The sequence below is a fragment of the Phalangium opilio genome, unplaced genomic scaffold (assembly GCF_054372755.1).
Source record: "Phalangium opilio isolate 3A_F unplaced genomic scaffold, DU_Popi_V2 ptg000043l_1, whole genome shotgun sequence".
Taxonomy (NCBI): Eukaryota; Metazoa; Arthropoda; class Arachnida; order Opiliones; family Phalangiidae; genus Phalangium; species Phalangium opilio.
In genome coordinates, this window is record NW_028324167.1 from 5,556,343 (window position 1) to 5,577,993 (window position 21,651).

At 38.3% G+C, this 21,651-nt stretch overlaps 2 protein-coding genes across 2 annotated transcripts; both read right to left on the reverse strand.

Annotated features, from left to right (window-relative positions):
* Positions 1 to 1,846: 1,846 nt before the first annotated feature.
* LOC149677914 (uncharacterized) lies at positions 1,847 to 4,519 on the reverse strand. The gene is made up of 3 exons (XM_089837410.1): positions 4,252 to 4,519; positions 3,871 to 4,020; positions 1,847 to 3,801 (listed from the first exon to the last, which is right to left on the reverse strand). The coding sequence occupies exons 1-3, from the start codon at positions 4,517 to 4,519 to the stop codon at positions 1,847 to 1,849; spliced, it is 2,373 nt and encodes a 790-aa protein (XP_089693536.1).
* A 14,642-nt stretch (positions 4,520 to 19,161) lies between these two features.
* LOC149677915 (uncharacterized) lies at positions 19,162 to 21,651 on the reverse strand. The gene is made up of 8 exons (XM_089837411.1): positions 21,613 to 21,651; positions 21,323 to 21,550; positions 21,090 to 21,246; positions 20,890 to 21,020; positions 20,695 to 20,781; positions 20,301 to 20,625; positions 19,866 to 20,229; positions 19,162 to 19,183 (listed from the first exon to the last, which is right to left on the reverse strand). The coding sequence occupies exons 1-8, from the start codon at positions 21,649 to 21,651 to the stop codon at positions 19,162 to 19,164; spliced, it is 1,353 nt and encodes a 450-aa protein (XP_089693537.1).

A 21,651-nucleotide genomic window follows, 5' to 3' on the forward strand; every position in this document is an offset into this window, starting at 1 on the left:
GGATAAAGAATACGCGCGCGGAAATTTATAGGATAGGCAACTCCCTATCTCGGACGACAGCTTATTCTGTATATACTCTGTTTACAACATCGGTTGTCTGCACGCGCAAAGCTAGGTGATGTATGTAACGTAGTTTTGCGCGTGCTGACAAAAGACGAATGAAATATTCATGTTCAGGATTTAAAATATCCTGAAGTTTTTTAGCCTCTTGTCAGCACGTACAAAGCTACGTTCCATAGAGAAATATATTTGCGCGTGCTGACAACCGATGTTGTAAAAGAGAATTTACAGAATAAGCTGTCGAACTAGATGGGGAGTTGCCTACCCTGTAGAGTGAAAACAAATTTCCTCACGCGCATTCTTTATCCATGTTAGAAGTTTATAAGATGAGATGTGCTTAAGTTTTCTGCTAAGACTATAATAATGGTTTATTTCAAAACTTTCCATATTTATAATGAGATGTTGCAATTTCCGGACCACTTCATTAAGAGGGGATTCTGAACGGGGGTGAAACTAGCTTAAAAGGTTTCTTGGACGAATTATTTCCTGCTGAGGATTTATGGTGAAATGGTCAATAATAAATTTGCACTGTGGATAGGAGGACATGGGACATCTTTTCAATGTTAACTTTCCCTTTATTGAAAGTTTCCACTTTAAAGATTTGATCGACATATAATATAAACATGACGCACAATAAAGGCCCGTCACGACAGGACTGACGCCACCGCGTTCTCTTTTTTCTCAGTCAACGTTGGATGGTTTAAATCCGTATTTTAAGGGGGAAGAGAACCTAGCCAAAGTTCGAATGGCGCTCAGGTGAGCGGGTGTTGATCCCTTTTCGGATTATAGGGTAAACATTGAATTTTTCTTCGTATAAGCTATCCCACAATCGGAGTTCAATTGCTCTTACCGAAATGATAACTCTATTAATGCTATTGATAATAATTGCTTTGAGCGATTGGCGACGCTGAATTCCCAGGGTGAGACACAGCTGTGACCAATGTAAAAAAAATTAGAAAAAAAGGAGGCTTAGTTGATTCTTCAACCCGAGGGGCAAGTCACCAGTGAAATGCACCAGTTTAAACAATGGAAGATAGATTTTAAACACTGGCGCCCGGCTGTCTCTTTTGACATAGACTGACTATACACGCTATATGAGGGTAATGAAAATAATAATAAGGAAAAATATTGGAATTGTTTCTGTTGAATTGTCTTAAAGTTTAAACAAATATTACGGCCATTAGAGAGTATGCAGCCAGTATGGGCTACAAAGATGGCGGCCACTGTTAAGGCGGGGGAGCCTAGTTTTTACGTTTTCTCTCTTTTTTTGTAAGCTTAAAGGTAGGAATAAATTTATAAAGACCATAGTGGGGTGGCGTAGCGGTTAGCGCTTTCGCCTCGCAGCAAGAGGATCCCGGGTTCGATCCCGGACTGTGGCACCGGGTAAAAATCTGGGAAGAAATCCTTCTGCGTAGAGTTTGCAAGTTCTCTCCCCGCTTGTTAAAAGGAGTTTTCCTCCGCGGTCTAACCCGGTTTCTCCTTTCCATCAAAACTTGCAGAGGTTAACGGTAATAGTTAGTGTAGGGCGCTGTAGGTTAGCTGTGGCATAGGGGCTAGCCACCACCCCTCTATGCATTGTAAAGGGACCCACCTGTAAATAAGTCGCGAGTTGACTTAGTGTGGATATCCCTTCCTAGACCAAGCTTAGATTATTATTATTATTATTATAATATAAAGTGAGAAATATTTATTTCACAAGAATAATGAAGACTAATTTATGTTAATAAAAATGTCTGCAGACAAAGCCCCAGTCAATTAAAATATATAAAATTTTACAAATTTAAAATTATTTAATGTAACCATAAGGTGCTGTAGTATAATCGGGGAAAACGCGAACTTTATCTACGACCACCTGATATGTTTTGGTCTGATCTATCGTAATTAAAGTATGATTGGGTAGGCGACGTATTTGAGGTCCAATGGGTACCTGCACAGAGTTTATTTCAGGTTTCCCCTGGTTGTTCACTCCCAATAATTTTTTCATGATATCAAAATTAACATTATTTTCTGTAGATGTGTTTAAGTAGAATCCTTTAACTTTAATAATGTTAGTAATTTTATCAGTTGCGGGATCGTAAATGTTCATGGAATAGTTTTTAGCCCCAGCACTTCCGAACTCACAAATATATGCGTCTTTTCCGTAAGGTTCTAGTTCATTTTTTAATTCGCCAAGATAATCACCCGTGGGGAGTATTGGGACGCCATCTGGTGAGAGGTAGATAAGGCTATCGGTATCCATATAAAAACAGAGGTCACCTACCATCTCCAGATGTTTTAAAAGATGAAGGCGTGCCATAGTTGTGGTATAACAGGCTATGACGACATTAGTGTGTTTATGAGCTATCTCATTCTCGGTAATGTCTTCTGATTTAACTAAGATGGTGTTGTCATTTAAAGTCATGAGACTTTTTACTTCTTTATCGGGGTTGAGGATCAATTCGTATAGAGTCTTGGCGTCTTTTATGATGTCTGTTGAGGCGTGTCTAGTTTTCTGTCCAAATTTCCCCCAAAAAGAGTTAAGCATAAGCTTACTGAGGCATCTTAACCCCTCGTTCTTTTCAATTTTATCTATATCTAGATCTATCCCCTCAACTTCTTTGTAGTTCCTGACATAGTTTTCTTTGTCCTCCTGGGTGATACAATCGGCAGGGAAACCGCTAGCCAGAGTTTTGTACTCTAAAAAGGCGTTTACGTAGTCTTTAAAAAGACCGCCTTGTTTAGTCTCTGTGTTGTATTGCGTTATTTTGTAGGACCAGGCTTCGTACATGCGCGTGATTTTGTATCCTCGCTCTACGGCGTATCTCAACTCGTCGGTAACCCAGGTACCCCGCAGCTCCCTCTGATAAGGTGTGTGTGAACAGTCACCTTGAAATTGAGTTTTACAACAGGTGTAACATAGGGGAAAGGTGAGCTTACCATTTATCCGTGCGGGTAAAACCGGATGTATGAGATTTTGAGCCGGAAGTATGTCGCATTTGAGAAGGCCATCAAAAGAAAATATGTCAGGAAAATTATCTAAAATAATTTGAGGATGTCCAATAGGAATTTTATCCGTTTTGTTCACGAACGGATATAAACTGGTGAAATCAACGTAGTGCATTTTTTCTGTACCAGCTGTTTTATGATATAGTTTGTTAGCGCTACAACGACCTCCAAAGAAAGCATCACGTGGGTTCAATCTTTTGGCTGTTTTAATACGAATGTCGTTACGTTTTAAAAAATCATTTATTTCGGTGTTATTTGTTTTGTCCTGTAGCCACTCGCATTCCCATTTGACATTCACTTTGTAGTGGAGGGCTTCTAGTTTACAAATTTTTTTCTCGGTTTTTGTGTACCTCGTATTTAATGTTTGAGTGGGGTCACCATGTAAAATCATGTTTCTGTTTATAGGGAAGTGAACTTTACAGCCATGATAGTAGCATCCCATGAATTCGAACACTTCTTTGTTTGTGGGGCAATAACCATCTACCTTTAGGGTTTGGATTTTAACCTCCCTACCTCTAAAAGAGGATTGAATAAGAATGTTTCTCTCGTGAGACGTCCATTCTAGCCATTCAATAGCGCCAAAAGATTGATTTTCGCCAAGTCTGTAGTAGTTTGATGGGATGATGCTAATGGTGTTGGATTTGAGATAATTTTTACGATAGACATAGGAACAAACGCCTGGGAGGGTAACTGAGCCGCAATTAAATGGGTCTACGCTAGTAACTTTAAGTAGGAGGGACCGAAAAGTTAGGCACCCTAAAAATAAGAGTAAAGTGTCGTTCTCGCAATAATAATACAGTTCGTTTAAAAAATTAAAGCCTTTACCCTTACGGACTTCTGAAGTGTGCCATTTTAAGAAAGTGTCCAAGTTTTTCCTGGTGAAATACTGACACCCGTAAGCTTCTGTCGGTGGTAGAGTGTCCTCCAATACGTAGTTAGTCTCTTCCTGTCTGTCAATAATGAACTCGTGGTCCACTACGTTGAAAAGGAAATGAGGAAAATACCCTTTAGCGGCATTAGGGAGACCGAAAGTAGCGGGAAATTTGGATAAAGCGACTGGGATGAAGTTGTACGAGTCAAGGAATAATATATTTGATAGTTTCATTTCTAAAATCCGAGTTCCGTTAATTTTCAATGATTCTGGTACAAATTTCTCGTCACGATTAATTATTTCTCTAATTAATAGTTGGTTGTCATAGTTACTACCAAAATGAGACACCACGATGACTTTCTTCACGTCGAATAAGAGGACTAAGTAGTCGAGGAACGAGCCAATAGGTTTGCCACCTGTGAAGCGTTGTTTGCGAGGCCCAAATTGATTACATTTAATACAATTAAAATCGAGGGAAGTTTCGTCAATGCAGTCTCCGCAAACAGAGATGCTCACGCATAAGATGGCTTGATGCTCGTACGCTCCCAACTTGTCCGTACATCTTTTCGTTTGTATACATTCAATGTCGAAGAAAACATACATGAGTTCTGGTAGATTAAGGCGTGGTTTTTAAGCAGGGTTAACATTGATTGTTTTGTCTTTGATCACTTGAATGTAGCATAAATGATCGCTGGGTTGATGCTTCCCACATATATGACAGAACATCTCCCCACAGCTATGTCTAGTAGTACGTTTTACGAAATCAATTATTTTAAAGCAACTTTTGCAATGGTAAAGCCGCTCGCAAAGGGCTTTTTTGTTACCAACAGGAACCAAATGGCTGTTATAACAATCGTCACCCCAGAATTTTCGTAGGCAGGAGTCGCATGTTTTTTCACGTCCATGACAAACAGTCGGACGCATACATTTAAAGCAGAAATCATTGCATTTATGAGATTGAACACGCCGGTAAGGTGTGAGGCACTTCTCACAAAAGTGTTCGTGACTAAACAATGGTTTTAAATTTGTTATGACATTATAATGATTATTCTCATTAAGTAGAAAGAGGCGTGGTCGGGTATCTGTAGGGTCATTTTCGCCTAAAATTAGAATTGGAACTCTGTTTTCGAATTTATAGACGAATATAGAATAGGAGGATAAGTAAGCTTTAAATTTCTGGAACGAAGCGGGGGTACCGCATTCGGATACAGAAACTCCGGCCTTTTGACAAAGATCTAAAGCCTCTGTTTTTGGATTGTGTATCGGGGTCCTGCTCGTGATATGGTTATGTAACGATTTTTTAACTCTGTGTTGTTTTTATTGTTCATGTGGACACGATGAGCGACAGCCACACAAAGGCTACGCGCTAAACAGAGATTATCAGTGTTTGGTATTCGTCGAATCCCCCTTCGATCCTTTGAAAAAATACTGAAGGGCTTGAGTTGTCTACGATTAGACCGTCCATACCCTTCTGGTATTCTGACTATACTAAATATCATTTTTATAGGTCCTTGAAAAAAATGTTCGATCTCATCATCATAAAGTAACTCGGCTAGTTGATCAAAGAGAATAGAAGGGTCTACTTGATCGAGTCTTTTAAAGGATAATTCAACTTCCGAACGACAGTTTATACCCAGACTTCGTAAAGTTATTTGCACGTAATCTGTTGCTCTATATTCGCTTAACACGTGTTCCGTAATGGCACATATACTATCCACCGGATCATCAGTTATATTTAGAGTTATTTCCCTCCCATACATATTAAAATGTTCAAAAAATCTCTCGCTCTGCTCTAGAATTTCGCAAGAGGGTACATCTTCTATAGGTGAAGGGGGACACCCCCCACCCCATTGATCATAAACATTCGCCTCCGCCTCCTCCGAATCTACGATGGAGCTCTTTTCGCTGGGGGCGTAATCGGAAAAGTTCAGAGACATATATTCAAAAGGGTCGTTCTCCGTCTCGTCTTGTTGACACGCGTTATCTAGAATCTCCCCCATCTCCCTGCCAGTTTGTGAATTATCGAAACTGGGTCTTGAAGATTCATGGTTATCCCGTTCCATTTCTTGCTTCCGTCTTTTCACGCGGTCTAAGTAAGAAATTTTTAAAGGGGTAGGAATTAAATTATATAAATGTTCCAATTCGTCATGTGTTTGACAGGTTTCAGGTGTACGAGGAAAGTTCTTCATATAGTCTACTAGATCGAGGAACGTTTGAATAATATTTAAGCCGCCATTTATGATAAAACCGGGTAATGTTGAAGGTATATTAGCAGGATCTAAGTGTAAATAAGAGCATAGAAAATAATAAAACTTGTATATTTCGACTATGTTCCAAGGCTTATTTACGGCCATTTCGTCAAGTGTCCAGCGAAGTGCTTCAGCGTCCATGTTGAGGTTTTGACGATTGATGTTCGACTGTGAAGTACTGTTATTTTCTCACGTTCTTTATACTAGATTCCTACCCCCCCTTTCTCTTCCTCCTCTCAAGGGGGTCAAGGACAGTTGATTTTTCGAAATTATTGACTAACAATACAGGGTACTAGCAAAGGCCATCGCAGCTGATTTCCGACATGTTTTAACACGTCTAACATTGTTTGACAGTGAACAATAGGTGATATAAGATAGACGTACGATGGCTTGACAGGGTGTCAAATAGTCGTATAACAAAACAACGAATTTGCAATAGATTTTATAATTCCACAAAAGGAATAATTATAACAAAAGAGTTGGTGCGACATTCCACTAGGTGGGGACTTCTTCAACAATGACATTGAGAAAATGTTAGGAAAGAATTTCTTCAATCAATCAAATTGTGACAGTTCTATTTAAGGAATGTTGAGAATAGTAGATAAATAGGTCAAGTTTACTATTGTGTAATTTATTTACTCCTCAACTGTCAGGTACACAAAGCTTGTCAGGAATTCGTCGGATCTTGGAGATTTAAAAACTGCTCATTGTGCTATTTATCTTATTGGTCTTGAGAGTGCTGGAATTCCTTAATCCCTGGTTTGAAAAACGCACCTAAAAATACGCTTATAATCGAAGAAGGGGAGAGGGTTCTTCAACAATGACCTTAGGTCTTTGAAGATGTTAGGAAAATATTTCGTCAATCAAATATTGACAGGTCTGGAATGTGGGTCATAGTAGATAAATAGGTCAAGTTTACTATTGTGTTATTTACTTACTCGTCAGCTGTTATGGAGGCAAGTACACAAAGGTTGTCAAGAATTCGTCGGATCTTGGAGGTTAACCCTCAAAAACTACTTATTGTATTCTTTATATTACTGATTTTGGGAATGTTAGAATTTCTTAATCTATGGTTTCAGAACTTTGACATAAAAATACGCCTACAATCTAACAACGGAACAGTCAAGGACAATAGATATTTCGCGATAGCTACTTAGGAAATTTAGTATAAAAACCGTGGAACACGACAGAGGAGTGTATCATAATTCGAGAAGACCTTAAACGTGCAACATGGAAAATCAAGAAGCTGTTAAGAGGAAGATTGGCGTAGCTAACGAACGAAAAATCAACGGTAGATTCCACATTTCTAGAGAGTTGTTCCTGACAACGGGGTTCGTGAACGGCACCCTCGATCCCGAGATTCGCTTATGTAGGAAGCAGTCGGTAAAAAGTTTCGCCATTTCAACAAGTACATGGGAGAAGTTGATCCCGCGTTTACCCGTATTAGCAGGGCCACGAAACCAATAACTTTGAAATCGTTTTGATCGATAACGCAAATGAAAAAACAACTGTTGTGGCGTATCATAATACGTGTCATATTAAAGATTTACTAAATGACGATTCCATTGTTTTGGACAGTCTAGAAACAGCGGCACTGAACCGAGTTTTGAACGCCGTTAAGGAGCATCTTATTAAGTTAAGTAACCATGAAATTGTATTCACGCACATGGCTGATATTATTATAGAATTTTATAATGATATTTATGATAATTTATATGGCGAACACGATCGCATACCGTGTTTAGATGGGCAGCCCGAAAAATTCGACGCAGTTGTGGGTTACTTCACCAATTTCGTAACATCATACCAAGTGGTAATGAAATTTAATAATGTACTGGAAGAAGAAAATCTTGAAAGTAAATTTTATAACTATAATGTATTTTCGGTAATTTCGGGTCAAATAACATTTTTAAAAGAGAGAATGCACATGTTAACGCATTTTTAAATTTATGTCTGTTTGATAATTTGTTTTTTTTTCATTGATGTTTCAAAAATAAATTGAATTTAAAACTGAAAAACTGTTCCATTTTATATAACTAATACAACACAGAAATGATATAAATTTCTAGTTTTTAAATTTTAAGCCTAAGAAATATAAAAGTAGATATAACTAAAGTGTAGGAAAAACTTGTCGATTTTTTGATAGGAACTTATTTTAAATAAAACGAAGTAAATAAGGTAAAAACAATTTATTTTATTTAAAATATTTACAACAATTTTTTTTTTAACTCCCCCCTCCCCCACTCAATCGACTGAGAGGTTTCGCACGAGTGTACGGACCCCCTCGAACATCACGTCGTCCCGGTTCTCGTACACTCGTGCGTGGCCTGCGGGGACTTCTAGGAACCGTACCCGGCGGTACGTCAACAACTGCACGAGCTCCTGCGTCACTCTGTTGGGAGAGAAAAAGAGAGAGAGAGTTAATAAATAAAGTATTGGATAACAACAAATAATAAAGAAATTAACTCACCGGAACCCGCGACAGTTGAAGGCCAGGAGGCTAAAAGAGAAAAAATTAAAATTTAGATAAACGAAACATTAAATAATGCATGAAAACTTACTCGTGGGGTATGAACACGCAGTTGTTATACACGACCTGCCTTACTTGATTAAGCAGGTCGTGCATAAAATCGTCATCCTCCACGACCTCGGCTAGTCCCGCCAGGTATGTTGTTATTTGGAATACTAAGCTGTAAATAAAAATTATAATACCGTAGTGTAACGTAAAACAAAAGGTTCACTTACAAGTCCCCGTTGATGTTTAAGTCATCCACTCCCGGCCGGGGCATAGCTAGCCACGGATAGTATATGGCCGGGAGAGGTAGATATTCTAGTTGAGGTTCAGGGGAGGGGGCGCACGGTGGTGGGCTCGGTGGCGGTGACTGGTTTCGGGGCCTGGGCCCTACCACGCAGTGGTCTTGGAGGTGGTGGCGAGGGGGCTAGCTCCAGGGACTCTGGGGTCCCAGAGCGGGAAGAATCCGCCGAGTCCGAAAACTCGACGGGGGAATAAGGGGTATAAACCCCATGGACGTAGCTATAGAGAAAGATTTTCTAAGTCTTAAATAAAACTAAGTTTTAAAAAAAGTATTTCTTACCATGTTGCGGAAAGGTCTATCGCTTGGTTTTGGTTGTTCATGTTGGTGGTGGTCCGAGAGAGAATGATAACTTTGAGGTCTCAACTTCTTCATTTTATACTTTTTACTAGGGTCAAGGCGTGTTCGAGAGCAAACAAATGACTTCGAGGTATTTAGTACGTACAAGGGTAGAAAATTTTCGCGGGCAAAATTATACGAAACCATGCCATTGGACTAAAAATGTATTTCAGGTGACTTTTCTTTTTTGGGGGGACATTTTGAAAAAACCCCTTCAGCGTTTCTTCGATTGACCGTACAAGGGTCTTTAGTTTAACCGTATTTACCATCTCAAATAGTGACAGTCCATGTTAAAAACTTCGCCCCTATAGTGAAAGGCAGCATGATGGCCCTACTTTTCAAAATTATTTCTACGCGTTCTCGGTGGCCTACCCGCGCCGCGCTTCCCCCTCCCCCCGCGTGTCGTTTGGGCCCCCCACCCCTACCCCGCGTTTGGGGTTCGCGACCCTGGGGGGTGCACGCGCGCGTTCGTGTATTAATTGAATACGTTTAAGTACGAATGATAGTTACAAATAAATTTCATTCGAGTATTAGCCATGATACCGTTCACTACACCTGGAAATTTGATTATTTTCGGTCCTTCGGGATCAGGTAAAACAGTTTTATGTAAACAAATAATTGAAAATAAGGACAAAATGTTTGAACCTAAAGTCGATTTAGTTGTTTGGCATTATAGTATATATCAGCCAGGGTTGGCAAAAATTGAGTTTTTTTTAAAAAAAACAAAAGTTGTGTTTTTTATTGTTTAAAACACGATTTGTTGTTTTAAACTGTTTTTTAAACAAGTAGAAAAAAACAGTAAAAAACACAAAAAAAACCTAGTTTTAAACATGTTTAAAATCACTCTTGCAGATCTAATAGTCAAATATATTATACATCGCGGCTCTCCATTTAAGCCACTACTCCCGCTAGCGCAAGGCGCTTATTTTCACAGCCTGCTTGATTAAACAAAATGGTCTTGGTTTGGACCAAGACAGAAAAAACAAACGATGAGAGTGACGTTTGTCAATTGACTGAAGATCCGACATTGCGATTTTTCTTTATTTATATTAATTTATTCCTTAATCACAATTTAATTCAATCAACTTATTTAATTGTTAATCGATTTATTCCCTCCAAATTAATTGAAAAATAACATATTTGAGCTTTTTCAAGAACAAATTAGATTTTCCGAAATTATTTTGTGATATTAATTATTTTGAAGGGAGTGCGTGTTAAGCGACCAATACCGAATATGTGAAATATTCTACTGACTGTTTAAAAAGAGCAAGAGCTCCTTAAATTTAGAATTTCAAGGTGTAAGAAATTGTCCGTGTGGAATTAGAACCAGGGACCACTTGAACCCAAAGCGAGTATCATACAGCTTGACCAACAGACCACGAAAACGTATTGAGAAAAAAAACACGAAAAGACGAAATCAAGAGCTCCTAAAATTTAGAATTTGAAGGTGAAAGAAAGGGTCCTTGCCAGGGTTGGCAAAAATGTGGTAAAAAAAGTTGTGTTTTTATTGTTTAAAACACGATTTAAAATTAGATTTTCCGGAAACATTTTATCATGAACTTAATTATTTAAAAGGGGTACGTGTTGAGGGATCTATTTTGAATATTTGAAATGTTCTACTGACTGTTTAAAAAGACCAAGAGATCTTTTCAAAACGAAAATGTAATTTTTAATAGCGCATACAAAATGAGGGTGATGGGTAAAATTGTTCATTTAACCCCAAATGTCCAAATGCTTGATTTCTTTTGTGGCCACTATTAAGGAATTTTCGCTTCCATACTGCAGAGTTTCTTGGTCAGAACTCATACATTTGAAACTTCACCACCGCTTTCTACTTTGTAGGCGCTTCATGTTTTCCGTTTACGCATTAAGCGTATTAATTTTAGCACTGTCAAGGGCCTGGCTTTAAATATTACGCGTAATCACTTTAGAACAGTAAAATGTACCAACAGTGTAGAAAAAAGTTGTTCCTTTACCATAGGTAGACGACAAAATAAGTTATTCTTAATCAAATTATTTAATATCAGTCTTCAATACAGATTGGTAACGGATAAATCAACTGGAAGGGTTTCCAAACAATTAAACACTCATATGAAACAGTCAAATTATTGCAAGGTTTTGACTGAAGCTTATTATTTCTATTATTATTCTATTATTTTCGCTCATTTTCAAACAAAACGAGTTTAAAATATTCGAAATTCCTCACCATAAAAAACATGTTTTAAACTGTTTGTTTAAAACGTTTTAAACAAATTAATGTTTTTTTTTCATGGCTGTTTAAAACAAGTTTTAAACCAAAGTTTAAAACAATTTGTTTAAAACTTGCCAACCCTGATATCAGCCTTGCTACGATAAATTGAAAGAAATGGGCGTAATAATGCGTCAAGGTTTACCCGACGTTACTATATACGATGGCTCTAAAACAATACTAATCGTCTTAGACGATCTCATGTTAGAAAATAAAAATAATATTTTATCAGAAATATTTACTAAGCAATCTCACCATAGGAAATTATTCGTCATCACCCTTTTACAAAACATATTTGAAAAAAACTTGAGAACAGCCTCTTTAAACGCGCATTACATGATTCTTATGAAAACTGTGAGAGATCTTATGCAATTATTGGCTCTCTCTAAACAATTGGCACCCAACAACTCTAAATTTATTGTAGAATGTTATCTGGATGCGACAGAAAAACCTTACGGGTATTTACTTTGCGATTTAACCCAGAAATGTCATTCCGATTTAAGGTTTAGAACAAATATTTTACCGGGAGAACAAATAGTCATCTATACTCCCAAGAAGAAAACGATATAATTAAACGACATTACTAAAATTTAATCATTCTTTACGATGTCACCACCGAGAAAGGTCAAGAAAACATCGGGTATTAAAAAGAAAAGTTTAGCCGCTAAAAACATCAATTTAATAGCCGCTTTGGGGCAATTAAAAAAACCTCAAAGATTAGCTATTCTTAAAAACTCTAATCGAGAAATTATTGATTCAATCAGCGAGTGTTGTCATAACGCCTTACAAGGAGCTGTCAATCTGAAACCCGACGTATATAATAAATTGTGTAAGCACAAGAAACATATTCGTAAAATTGCTTGCAAAAATACTCATTGGAAAGCCAAAAGGACCATATTATCTAAACAAACAGGAAGCGGTTTCTTTAGTGTCCTTTTTCCAATAATTTCGAGTCTTTTAGGCGGTTTATTCTCAAAATGAATAAAACACTAGTTTACGCTAATAAAATGACATTAGTACCCTTGGAGCAACAACAACCTGAACAAAGTCATAGTCCATCAAATCAATTAATAACATCAAATAATGAGATTTCAAAAAACAATACAGTGTTATCGGAGTTGGATAAGGAGATGAGCACGATTATCTCAAATCAATCTTTAGATGAAAGAACCAAATGGGTTTTTTATGAAGAGGCGATGAAGCGCTACCTGAACATCTCCAAGCCCCGCCCATCGAATAAACAAGACAGCTGGATTAATATGTTTCCCCTGAAATATAGAGGAGCGGCGAAGAAAATATTCGACCACTTAGCAAGTAACGCTCCTAGTATACGTTGGGATGACTCGGGGGTTCTCTTCGTGAACGGCCTTAAGATCCCAGATTCAGATATAGTTCAGCTAGTTTATTTTACTATACAACCTACCTTCTTCAATAAGTACGGAGTAGCCCCTTCACTCGTAGGTACTCCACCGACGGGGTGGACAGAATTTCAACCCTTTGTGCTAAACTTTCTAGCGCCAAAAAGCAAATCAACGTCTCCATTAGCACCGCCCCCCTCAACCAAGGCATCGCCCAGTTCTGTACCGCTGAAGAATCGGCTTCGACCCCGAACGTATATAAAAGCGAAGAAGAGATTAACATTTGACAATAAAACGAGCCCTTTAATTTCGAAGAAACAACCTTTTAAAGCCAAGAATACATTATGGGAGGTTTATCGAAGCTCCAAAAAGTAGAAACTTTAAAGAATACTTATCTCAACACCAAACACCGGTCAGGGTTCACTGGTTTAAACCCATTGTACAAGGCTGTCAAATCTCAAGGTATTTCGAGAAACGAAGTCAAAGCCTTTCTAGAAACCACTGACGTTTACACACTGCATAAAACAGCTATACATAAATTCAAAAGGCGTAAAATCCCCGTCTTTAACATCTCGGATAGAGTCGAAGTAGATCTGGCTGATCTGGGTTCAATCTCTAAATACTATGACGACTACAGATACCTGATGGTGGGCGTCGACTGCTTCTCCCGAAAAGCTTTTGTAGTACCCATGAAAAGAAAACACGCGACCGAGGCTACGAAAGCTCTCGAGGTTATCATCGAATAAAGCAAACCTAAAGCCATCTGGTCTGATTTAGGTAAAGAATTTAATAATTCACAGACGCAAAAACTTCTTAAGAAAAATAAAATCAAATATGGCTCTATGACGTCAGAAAAATTCCACTGTCCATTTGTAGAACGTTTAATTAAAACTTTGAAACATCGAATATTCAAAATGTTGACTCATTTCAATTCTCATAGATATATAGATCATTTGACAGACATAGTTAAAGGCTACAATGCCTCTTATCATTCCGTAATAAAAATGACACCCGACAATGTTTCGCCCTCTAACGTTCTGGAAGTGTACAAAAATATTTACAAACCGGAAATGAGTACTAAGCCTACTAAAAAAGACGTCAAATTTCGTGTCGGAGATTACGTAAGAATAAGCAAACTTAGACCAGCATTTTCTAAAGGTTATGAGCCAAATTTTTCAACGGAAGTATTTGTCATTTCCTCTATTTTGAACTTCAGAAAACCGGTATTATATCGTTTGAAAGATTTGGACAGCATGCATATAACCGGGTTGTTTTACTCTGATCAGCTCATTCGAACAGTGGAACCCAAACTGTTTAAGATAGACACTATACTCAAGAAACGTAAACGTAAAGGGAAATTAGAATATTTTGTATCGTTTATCGGTCTACCTAAATCGCAGAACTCGTGGGTAACAGCCGTCAATGTCGAGAAAATCTGAATTCTGTTTAACTCTACCCAGCGACGCTAGTATGGATGTCTACCCTAATAACACTATGGGTAGTTACATCACTAAACTACCCGATCCTATTAATTTACAAGGACAATGGGAAATTTCTTTAGTAGAAGTAATATATACAAGCAGTTTCTACAATGTTATATACAAAACGAGTAAGAGGAAGGCGAGCAAGAGAAAAACACTTGAAGATTTAGTTGAAGAAAGTAGCTCTAAAAAATTTAAAAACCCCAAGGAATGTGACGTAACCGACCTTGTTGAACGAAAAGATGGGAAACTGACCAGCTACGAAAGCTACCATCTACATAATGTACCGGCCGGCCATTACAAATCACTTAACCACATTGTGGAAACTATCAATACTTCCAAAGTATGCGAAAAAACCTCTTCTTTATTTCATATTAACGAGACGACGGGGCATGTAAAACTAAAAACCGATGCCACTGGAGATACGAAAATTATCTTCAAAACACACGAATCATTAGCTGCAATTTTGGGGTACAGAAATCCTCTCAATATACAAGGGTTGAGCGATAGACCAGCCAGGTTAAACTATCACGTACCATCTCAATTATATATTTATTGCGATCTGGTTGAAGGACAAATTGTCGGTAACACCCACGCCCCCCTCTTACGTATTATACCCATCGAAGACAAGAAACACGGGGATACCGTGTGTCTTACGTTTGTCTCACCCCATTACGTCCCTCTGTCAAAACATTATATTAGCGAGGTTGGCATCCATATAAAGGACCACATGGGTGAACCGGCTTTATTTCAGTTTGGACTGTTGCACTGTAAAGTTCATTTAAGATGCGCAAGTCCAACGCGTTAGATAGCAAAAGATGTGTTTACACGGATTATTATACCCAACAAGCGCAGTCAGGATCAGGTCTGACTTTTTACGTCGGGAAACAAGGGCAACAAGGGCATGGCCAAAACGGGGAAGGTATTGGCTCGTTCTTGAAATCTTTCGGAAGATAAGTATCACCTTTCTTAATTAAAGGGGCAAAGTTCCTTGGTAAACAGTTTCTGGGCACATCTTCAAATATCATAAGCGACGTCGCCTCTGGAAAGGATCTGAAAACTTCGGCTAAAAGAAGGTTCACCGAAACTTTGGATGATGTGCAACAACAATACGGTAGAGGGGTTGCAAAGAAAAGACTAGCTAAAAAGAAAAAAACACCAAAGAGAAAGAAATCTATAAAACAAAACAACACAAACAAATTTAAATCAGATAAACGTAAACTTTCATTCAAAACGGTTCGTGATATTTTCTCTCCCTAAAAATGACTGAAGCTTGCAGCACGGGTTTCGATATTTTCGCTCCCCCTCCCCTTCAAACAGCCATCGAAAATTCCAAATGGGTTCCTTATCAACCTTTGACATCTTTGAAAGGCGACCAACCTATCGAATTTGAAGTAACGTCTAGCGGTAGCGAATACGTGGATACAGCCTTAACAATGCTGTACACCAGAACTAAAATTGTAAATGAAGATGGAACTGCTTTAACAGCTACTGACGCAGTTGGCCCCTTAAATAATTTTCAGCATAGTCAATTTGAGCGTGTCGATTTGGAGTTGGGCGATTGCGCAACAACACCAGCTGCTAGTAACTACGCGTACACTGCTTTGCTCTCGGCCCTGACGTCATACGGTCCGGCAGCTAAAGAATCCCATTTGGGTGCCTCCTTGTTTTACAAGGATACAGGCGGAAGCATGGATTCGCTTACAGAAAATATGGGTTTTGTTAAACGCCAGAAACTCGCAGCATTATCCGAGGAAATTGAAATGTATTCCAGCCTTTACGTAGATATGTTCAATATCCCCCGATACCTGATAAACGGCGTTTCTATGAAATTAAAATTACATAGAAGCAAAGCTAGTTTTTGTCTTATGGGTAAACTTAACGCGTCAGGCAATGGTTATAAACCCGTAATCGTTGAAGCCGTATTATACGTCTTAAAGCTTCAATTAGCTCCTAAAATTCTATTTGCTCACGAACAAGCTTTAAGCATTAAAGCCGCCCAATATAGTTACACTAGAACGGAAACTAAAATATTCACAATTGCGCCAAATATCTTAAACACATCAATCGGAAACATCTATCTAGGTACCCAGCCTTCACGGGTTACAATCGCTATTGTAAAACATACCTCTTACAATGGAACGTTGGATAGTAACCCCTTTGACTTTGGACATTGGAATGTCAATCATCTAGCAGCATTCATCAATTCTGAACAATACCCCTCGAAAGCCTTAAAACCCCACTACAGTAAAAAGCAATTTGTCCGAAGCTACTACACTTTATTTTCAGGGTCAAACAGTCACTACAACGACAAGGGGAACAATATCTCTATGGATGACTTTGCCTCGGGTTACGCCATATACTGTTTAGACCTGACACCTGACGGTAGCGCGAGTCATTCCGATCATTGGAGTCCTACGAAGCAGGGACAGTTAAGATTAGAATTGGGTTTTGAAAAACCCACGCCCACTACACTAAGCTGCATCGTACTATCCGAATTCCAGGCTTTGTTACAAATAGATAAAAATAGAAACGTGTCAATCGTTTGTTAAGAGATATAATGAATGCAGAACAGATAACACGATTTCTAAGATTCACGCCGCATTTCATGGGGGTTTATCCAAGTGATTTATTACCCACAGAAATTGACAAGTTTCCTTCGTCCATTATAATAAATTTAGACAATCACTATAATGACGGATCTCACTGGGTCAGCGTCTACTTTGATGGCAAGAGACGTGGTCATTATTTTGACTCATTGGCTTTAGGGAACTTTCTCCCCTCGATTAAAGAATTTGTTAAAAGAAATTCTAGAAAATGGTCGTTTAACAAAAGAAGACTACAAAACTTGTCAGGTTCGACATGCGGACTATACTGTATTGCTTATATAATACAAAGAACAAAAAGAAAGAGCCACAAATCATTCATGAAGCAGTTTGGACGAGATGGTTTGAAAAATGACATCATTGTTACAAACATGTTGAAACGCGCCCGTAAAGAATAACTTAATCCTTTTGTTAAAAAATACTCTTTGTAATTTCTTTCGCATCTTTAAAAAATAAATGTGTCACCTTTTTTAATACTGTGTTCTTTTATTTCATATATTAAGGAATGTGGGGGGGGGTAATTCTTGGAATGTGAGAGGGGAGGTAAAGAAAAGGGGGGGGGGAAATGTTTGGCAGATGTATAAGTTGGATATTCCCATAATCATTTTCATTCCTCATCATGAACTCGGAGCTGCAGAGATATCGTACTTTTTACTCCTGGCCTCAAGACGGAAACTATATAAAAACTTTAAGCAGAGCGGGATTTTATTCATTACATACCGACGATCTAGTACAGTGCTTCGAATGTGATGGAATATTATTAGCATGGAAACCCGATGATAATCCTTACGAAGAACATTTAAAACATTTCCCCAAATGCAACTTTATTAGAGGTGGGCAAACAAAAAATATACCCTTCAGTTTTGATGAAACAGAAACATACACCAAAAATATAAATAACGAAATCAAGACCGAGGAAAAAACACCCGAAAAACCCATGGAAAACACTGAAGAACTTTATCATACCTTTAAAGTTAAAACTAAAGATCTCGAAAGACTAGTCCTAGAACTCTACGCTAGAAAACAACTTAACGCTTTGTATATCAAAGAACGACTTGATGCCTTGCGTAAGATTTAAAAATAATATTAAAATTTATCTTCTTCCTTACGAAGATAGACGAAATTATTTTAGAATTAATCAAATACATTTTAATATGAAAATTGAAAATGTATCTTTAATATTAAAACCTATACTTTTAAAGAAAATAAATAACTTTTCACTTTATATTATGGTCTTCATTTTTTTCACTTTACATTATGGTCTTCATTTATAAGCTTACAAATTGAGAACTTATCTTTAATATTAGAACTTTTAAAGAAAATAACTTTTTACATTATATTATGGTCTTTATAAATTTACTCCTACCAAAAATCCTTTAAGCATACAAAATCAATCAAAGATTGACAGGTATTCCTCCCCAAAAAAGAGAGAAAACGTAGAAACTAGGCTCCCCCGCCTTAACAGTGGCCGCCATCTTTGTAGCTCATACTGGCTGCATACTCTCTGCCATTAAACGATTAAAATTTATGCCATGTAGAATTTAAGTTATTAAACCCAAGTTAGCGAACAGTGAAAAATAATATTTATATCCATTATCATGAATACGATTTTTAGTTTGGGCATAATTTAGTAAGCTTATATTAAGGGTTTGGGTTACTTGTTTAAATGTAACAATTGATTAAAGTGTCTTTCAGATTCAAGGCGGAAAAGCCCAAGTTTTTTTTTATTTTATTAGTCGTAAAAATAAAATGAGGTTACAAACATAAATTGCGTTAGTCTTGTTAAACAATCTTTTAAAAAGTTACGTCAGAAAAGATTGTTTCAAACATAGGAGAAAAGCGGCCGAGTGGACGTCACAAATCAGCAAACTCGTTAGTAATTTCGGCCTACACGTTCTTTCCAGTGGGATGTGCAGCGATACGCAGGAATGTAATTTAGCTTTAAGCTTTGACGTGGCAGCGTCAAAGCTTAAAACTATATTAAATTCCAAGTATCAAATGCACAAAGTCTTAAAAACGAATCCCAGCAGTGGGTGAATCCAGAACCGTTCACTGACTGAAAAAAAAGAGTTATTTGGTCTTAAGCCGGACGTGACGGTGTCCTTCCTTAAGTCTAAAATTTAGTCGGTATGTGATATTAGGAAGGCAATTTTAAGCAGGTAATGTTCCAAACCTAAGTTTAAGACGCCAATATTGTAAAGTTGTAATCCAGAGATGAGCACCCAAGAAAAAAGAGAAAAAAATCTACCCTATCGTTTCCATGTCACCCATGAGGTACGATAGAACCGAGCAGTTTAATCATAAGAACGACGTGGCGGCGTAGTTCTTAAGATTAAATTTACTCGATGTATGTTTGGAGGAAGTGTACCGGGTACGCGCTTCACTCCGAGGGGTTTCGCCAGTAGCCCTATCCCCTCTTTACGCCAATGCGTGACTCGACGACGGACGGACTCCTAAAGAGAAGAAAGAAGATAAAAGATAAGCTATTCGTTCATTTCTAGGGATATCCTGTCTGCTAGTGACACTTGAACTGAGATAGAGTAAGGGTATTGGCTGTGATATACTAGTTACTGGGTAGTCCTTTGGTTAGTAGAGTGCGAGTGGAGCTTAATGTTTAGTTAGTATCTCGGTTACGGAAGAGCAGATGACAGGATATAACGGGATATAATGAGAAAGCGAGCATAGTAAGGCCTAATCTGTTACAATTTCATTGAAGTGCATGCATAATGAGGGAATCGAAAACTCACCTCTGGCTCATCTATTTCTCTGTCATCAGGCTGCTATTTTCTCGAAGAATCAACATTGCAGCCACGCGCTTGAACGATATCTTTGACCGTCTTGCTCTGAGAATATACCCCGCAATTGAGACCATTCTCTCAACATCTGCGGAGCAAGCGGGGATGGACAAATACCTTCTAGCCAATTTGGCTAAATAAGGGAATCTATTTTCCTTCAGCTTCCAAAAACCCAGCGGCGAAAACAGGTCCTCATCCTCGAGAAGTGGCTCCGCTAAGTAGTCTTCTAGATTTTCTTCTGCACTGGGCCCAGAATAGTCTGGCTGCTCCAGTTCAGGGAAAAGATCGTGCATGTCATTTTCCGCTTCTGGTATTGATTCAGCCAGCGCCGTCAGTATTGTCTTCAAATGCTCCACTGCTCTTTCTTTTGTCCAACATTTAAAGTTTGGATAATCATCTATCCATTCAGGATTTTGGAAAGGCCCTTTTAAAAGAAAATAATAAATTCAATTGTTTCTATGTAAACTGAAGCTTTTATTCCTGGATAAAGGAGGCTTGCTAGGACGTAATCGCTATCCGACACCTCTTCCTCGAATCTCTTAGCCATGAGCTTCAAGAGCTCAGATTGTAGTTTATGCAAGTAAGGACTCATTATTTCCCTTACTTGCTGAAATACTCCCAGCAGTGTTGGAATCATTTTGGATGCCACGGGGGCCTGCGATTGGAAGAGGTCAGTCGACCACTTAAACGGACGAAGAAGAGCCAACATATCTTTTAGGATATAAATATCATTTTCACTGGGCAAAGTCAGATGGTCAGGACCATTTCGGTCCGACTTTGCCAGTAGGATTGTAGCTCTTAGAGCTTCAATCATGCAAGGCTTTTGAAAAGAAAAATAAAACAATTATATTAAATATGTTACGTCACACTTTCATTAAACACAAAATACCTCTATTAATCGTTCTATAGCCATAAAAACGGAGTTCCATCGAACACCACCATCCTGCTTCAGGTCTCGCCCTCCCGGCGATCGTGACTTAAATGAATCGGTCCATTTCGGTGAACGGCGAAGCCATGTGATCCACTCGTTGACTTTTTTGACCATGCGTTGTGATCTTCAGCAGTTTCTTAGTGCTCCATTCACAACTAATTGTAGGCTATGGGCGACGCATTTTTTTCTTGAATCCGCGGTCAAAAAGACTACATCTTCTGAATCGTCCCATCCCTCGGAAGAAGCCTGAGAGGTTGCATCCCAACCCATCGCGCCATTTAAGCCTGTTATGTTTTGGGAATGCAGCCATTAGTGACGGAGAAAACTATCATAGTGCAAAAAAATAAACTTACTACCTTGATCAAGAACTACAATTTCATCCTCACTCTCAGACTCAATCTCATTCGCCCTAACTAATGTTAGGTTTGTGGGCCACGGATCGTTAAAAACTTTATCCATATTCAAGGCTAGGGATATGTTCGCCGCGTTGTCCGCACAAACGCAGAAGACCTTGCATGGAAAGCATAAACCTTGCCAAAGTTGGACATACTTTTCAAAATATCAATGTCAAGAGAGCTATATTTACCTTGTGACGTTCATATCCTGCCTCCTCGCTCATCTCCTTCAATTTCTTGCTGATGGCCTCTCCGGTATGCTTCCCCGGAAAATGACTAAAGCCGACCAGATGGTTTCGGAAATACCAATCTTCATCGATGAATTGGCATCGTAGACCCAAGAAGGAATCCCTGGTTCTACTACTCCATATGTCAAGAGTTTCATGGATGTCTTGACTGGCAATATTCCCCAACATCTCCTGTAACGATTTTATTTTTTAAAATCCATAATAAAATTCCAAAATTTAGTCAAATAGCCTACCTTTACCGACGGTTGAAGATGGTTGGCCTGGGAGTCCAT

What these genes read in the sequence shown, in the direction of transcription:
- LOC149677914 (XM_089837410.1), bottom strand. Translation starts at nt 4,519, where the DNA reads ATGTATGTTTTCTTCGACATTGAATGTATACAAACGAAAAGATGTACG. An exon ending in CATCGTGGTGTCTCATTTTG is followed by an intron (nt 4,021 to 4,251) that starts GTAGTAACTATG and finishes TTTTCAACGTAG; the next exon opens with TGGACCACGAGTTCATTATT. An exon ending in CACTTCAGAAGTCCGTAAGG is followed by an intron (nt 3,802 to 3,870) that starts GTAAAGGCTTTA and finishes TCTTATTTTTAG; the next exon opens with GGTGCCTAACTTTTCGGTCC.
- LOC149677915 (XM_089837411.1), bottom strand. Translation starts at nt 21,651, where the DNA reads ATGGACTCCCAGGCCAACCATCTTCAACCGTCGGTAAAG. An exon ending in CTATAGAACGATTAATAGAG is followed by an intron (nt 20,626 to 20,694) that starts GTATTTTGTGTT and finishes TCTTTTCAAAAG; the next exon opens with CCTTGCATGATTGAAGCTCT. An exon ending in AGAATGGTCTCAATTGCGGG is followed by an intron (nt 19,184 to 19,865) that starts GTATATTCTCAG and finishes TCTTAAACTTAG; the next exon opens with GTTTGGAACATTACCTGCTT.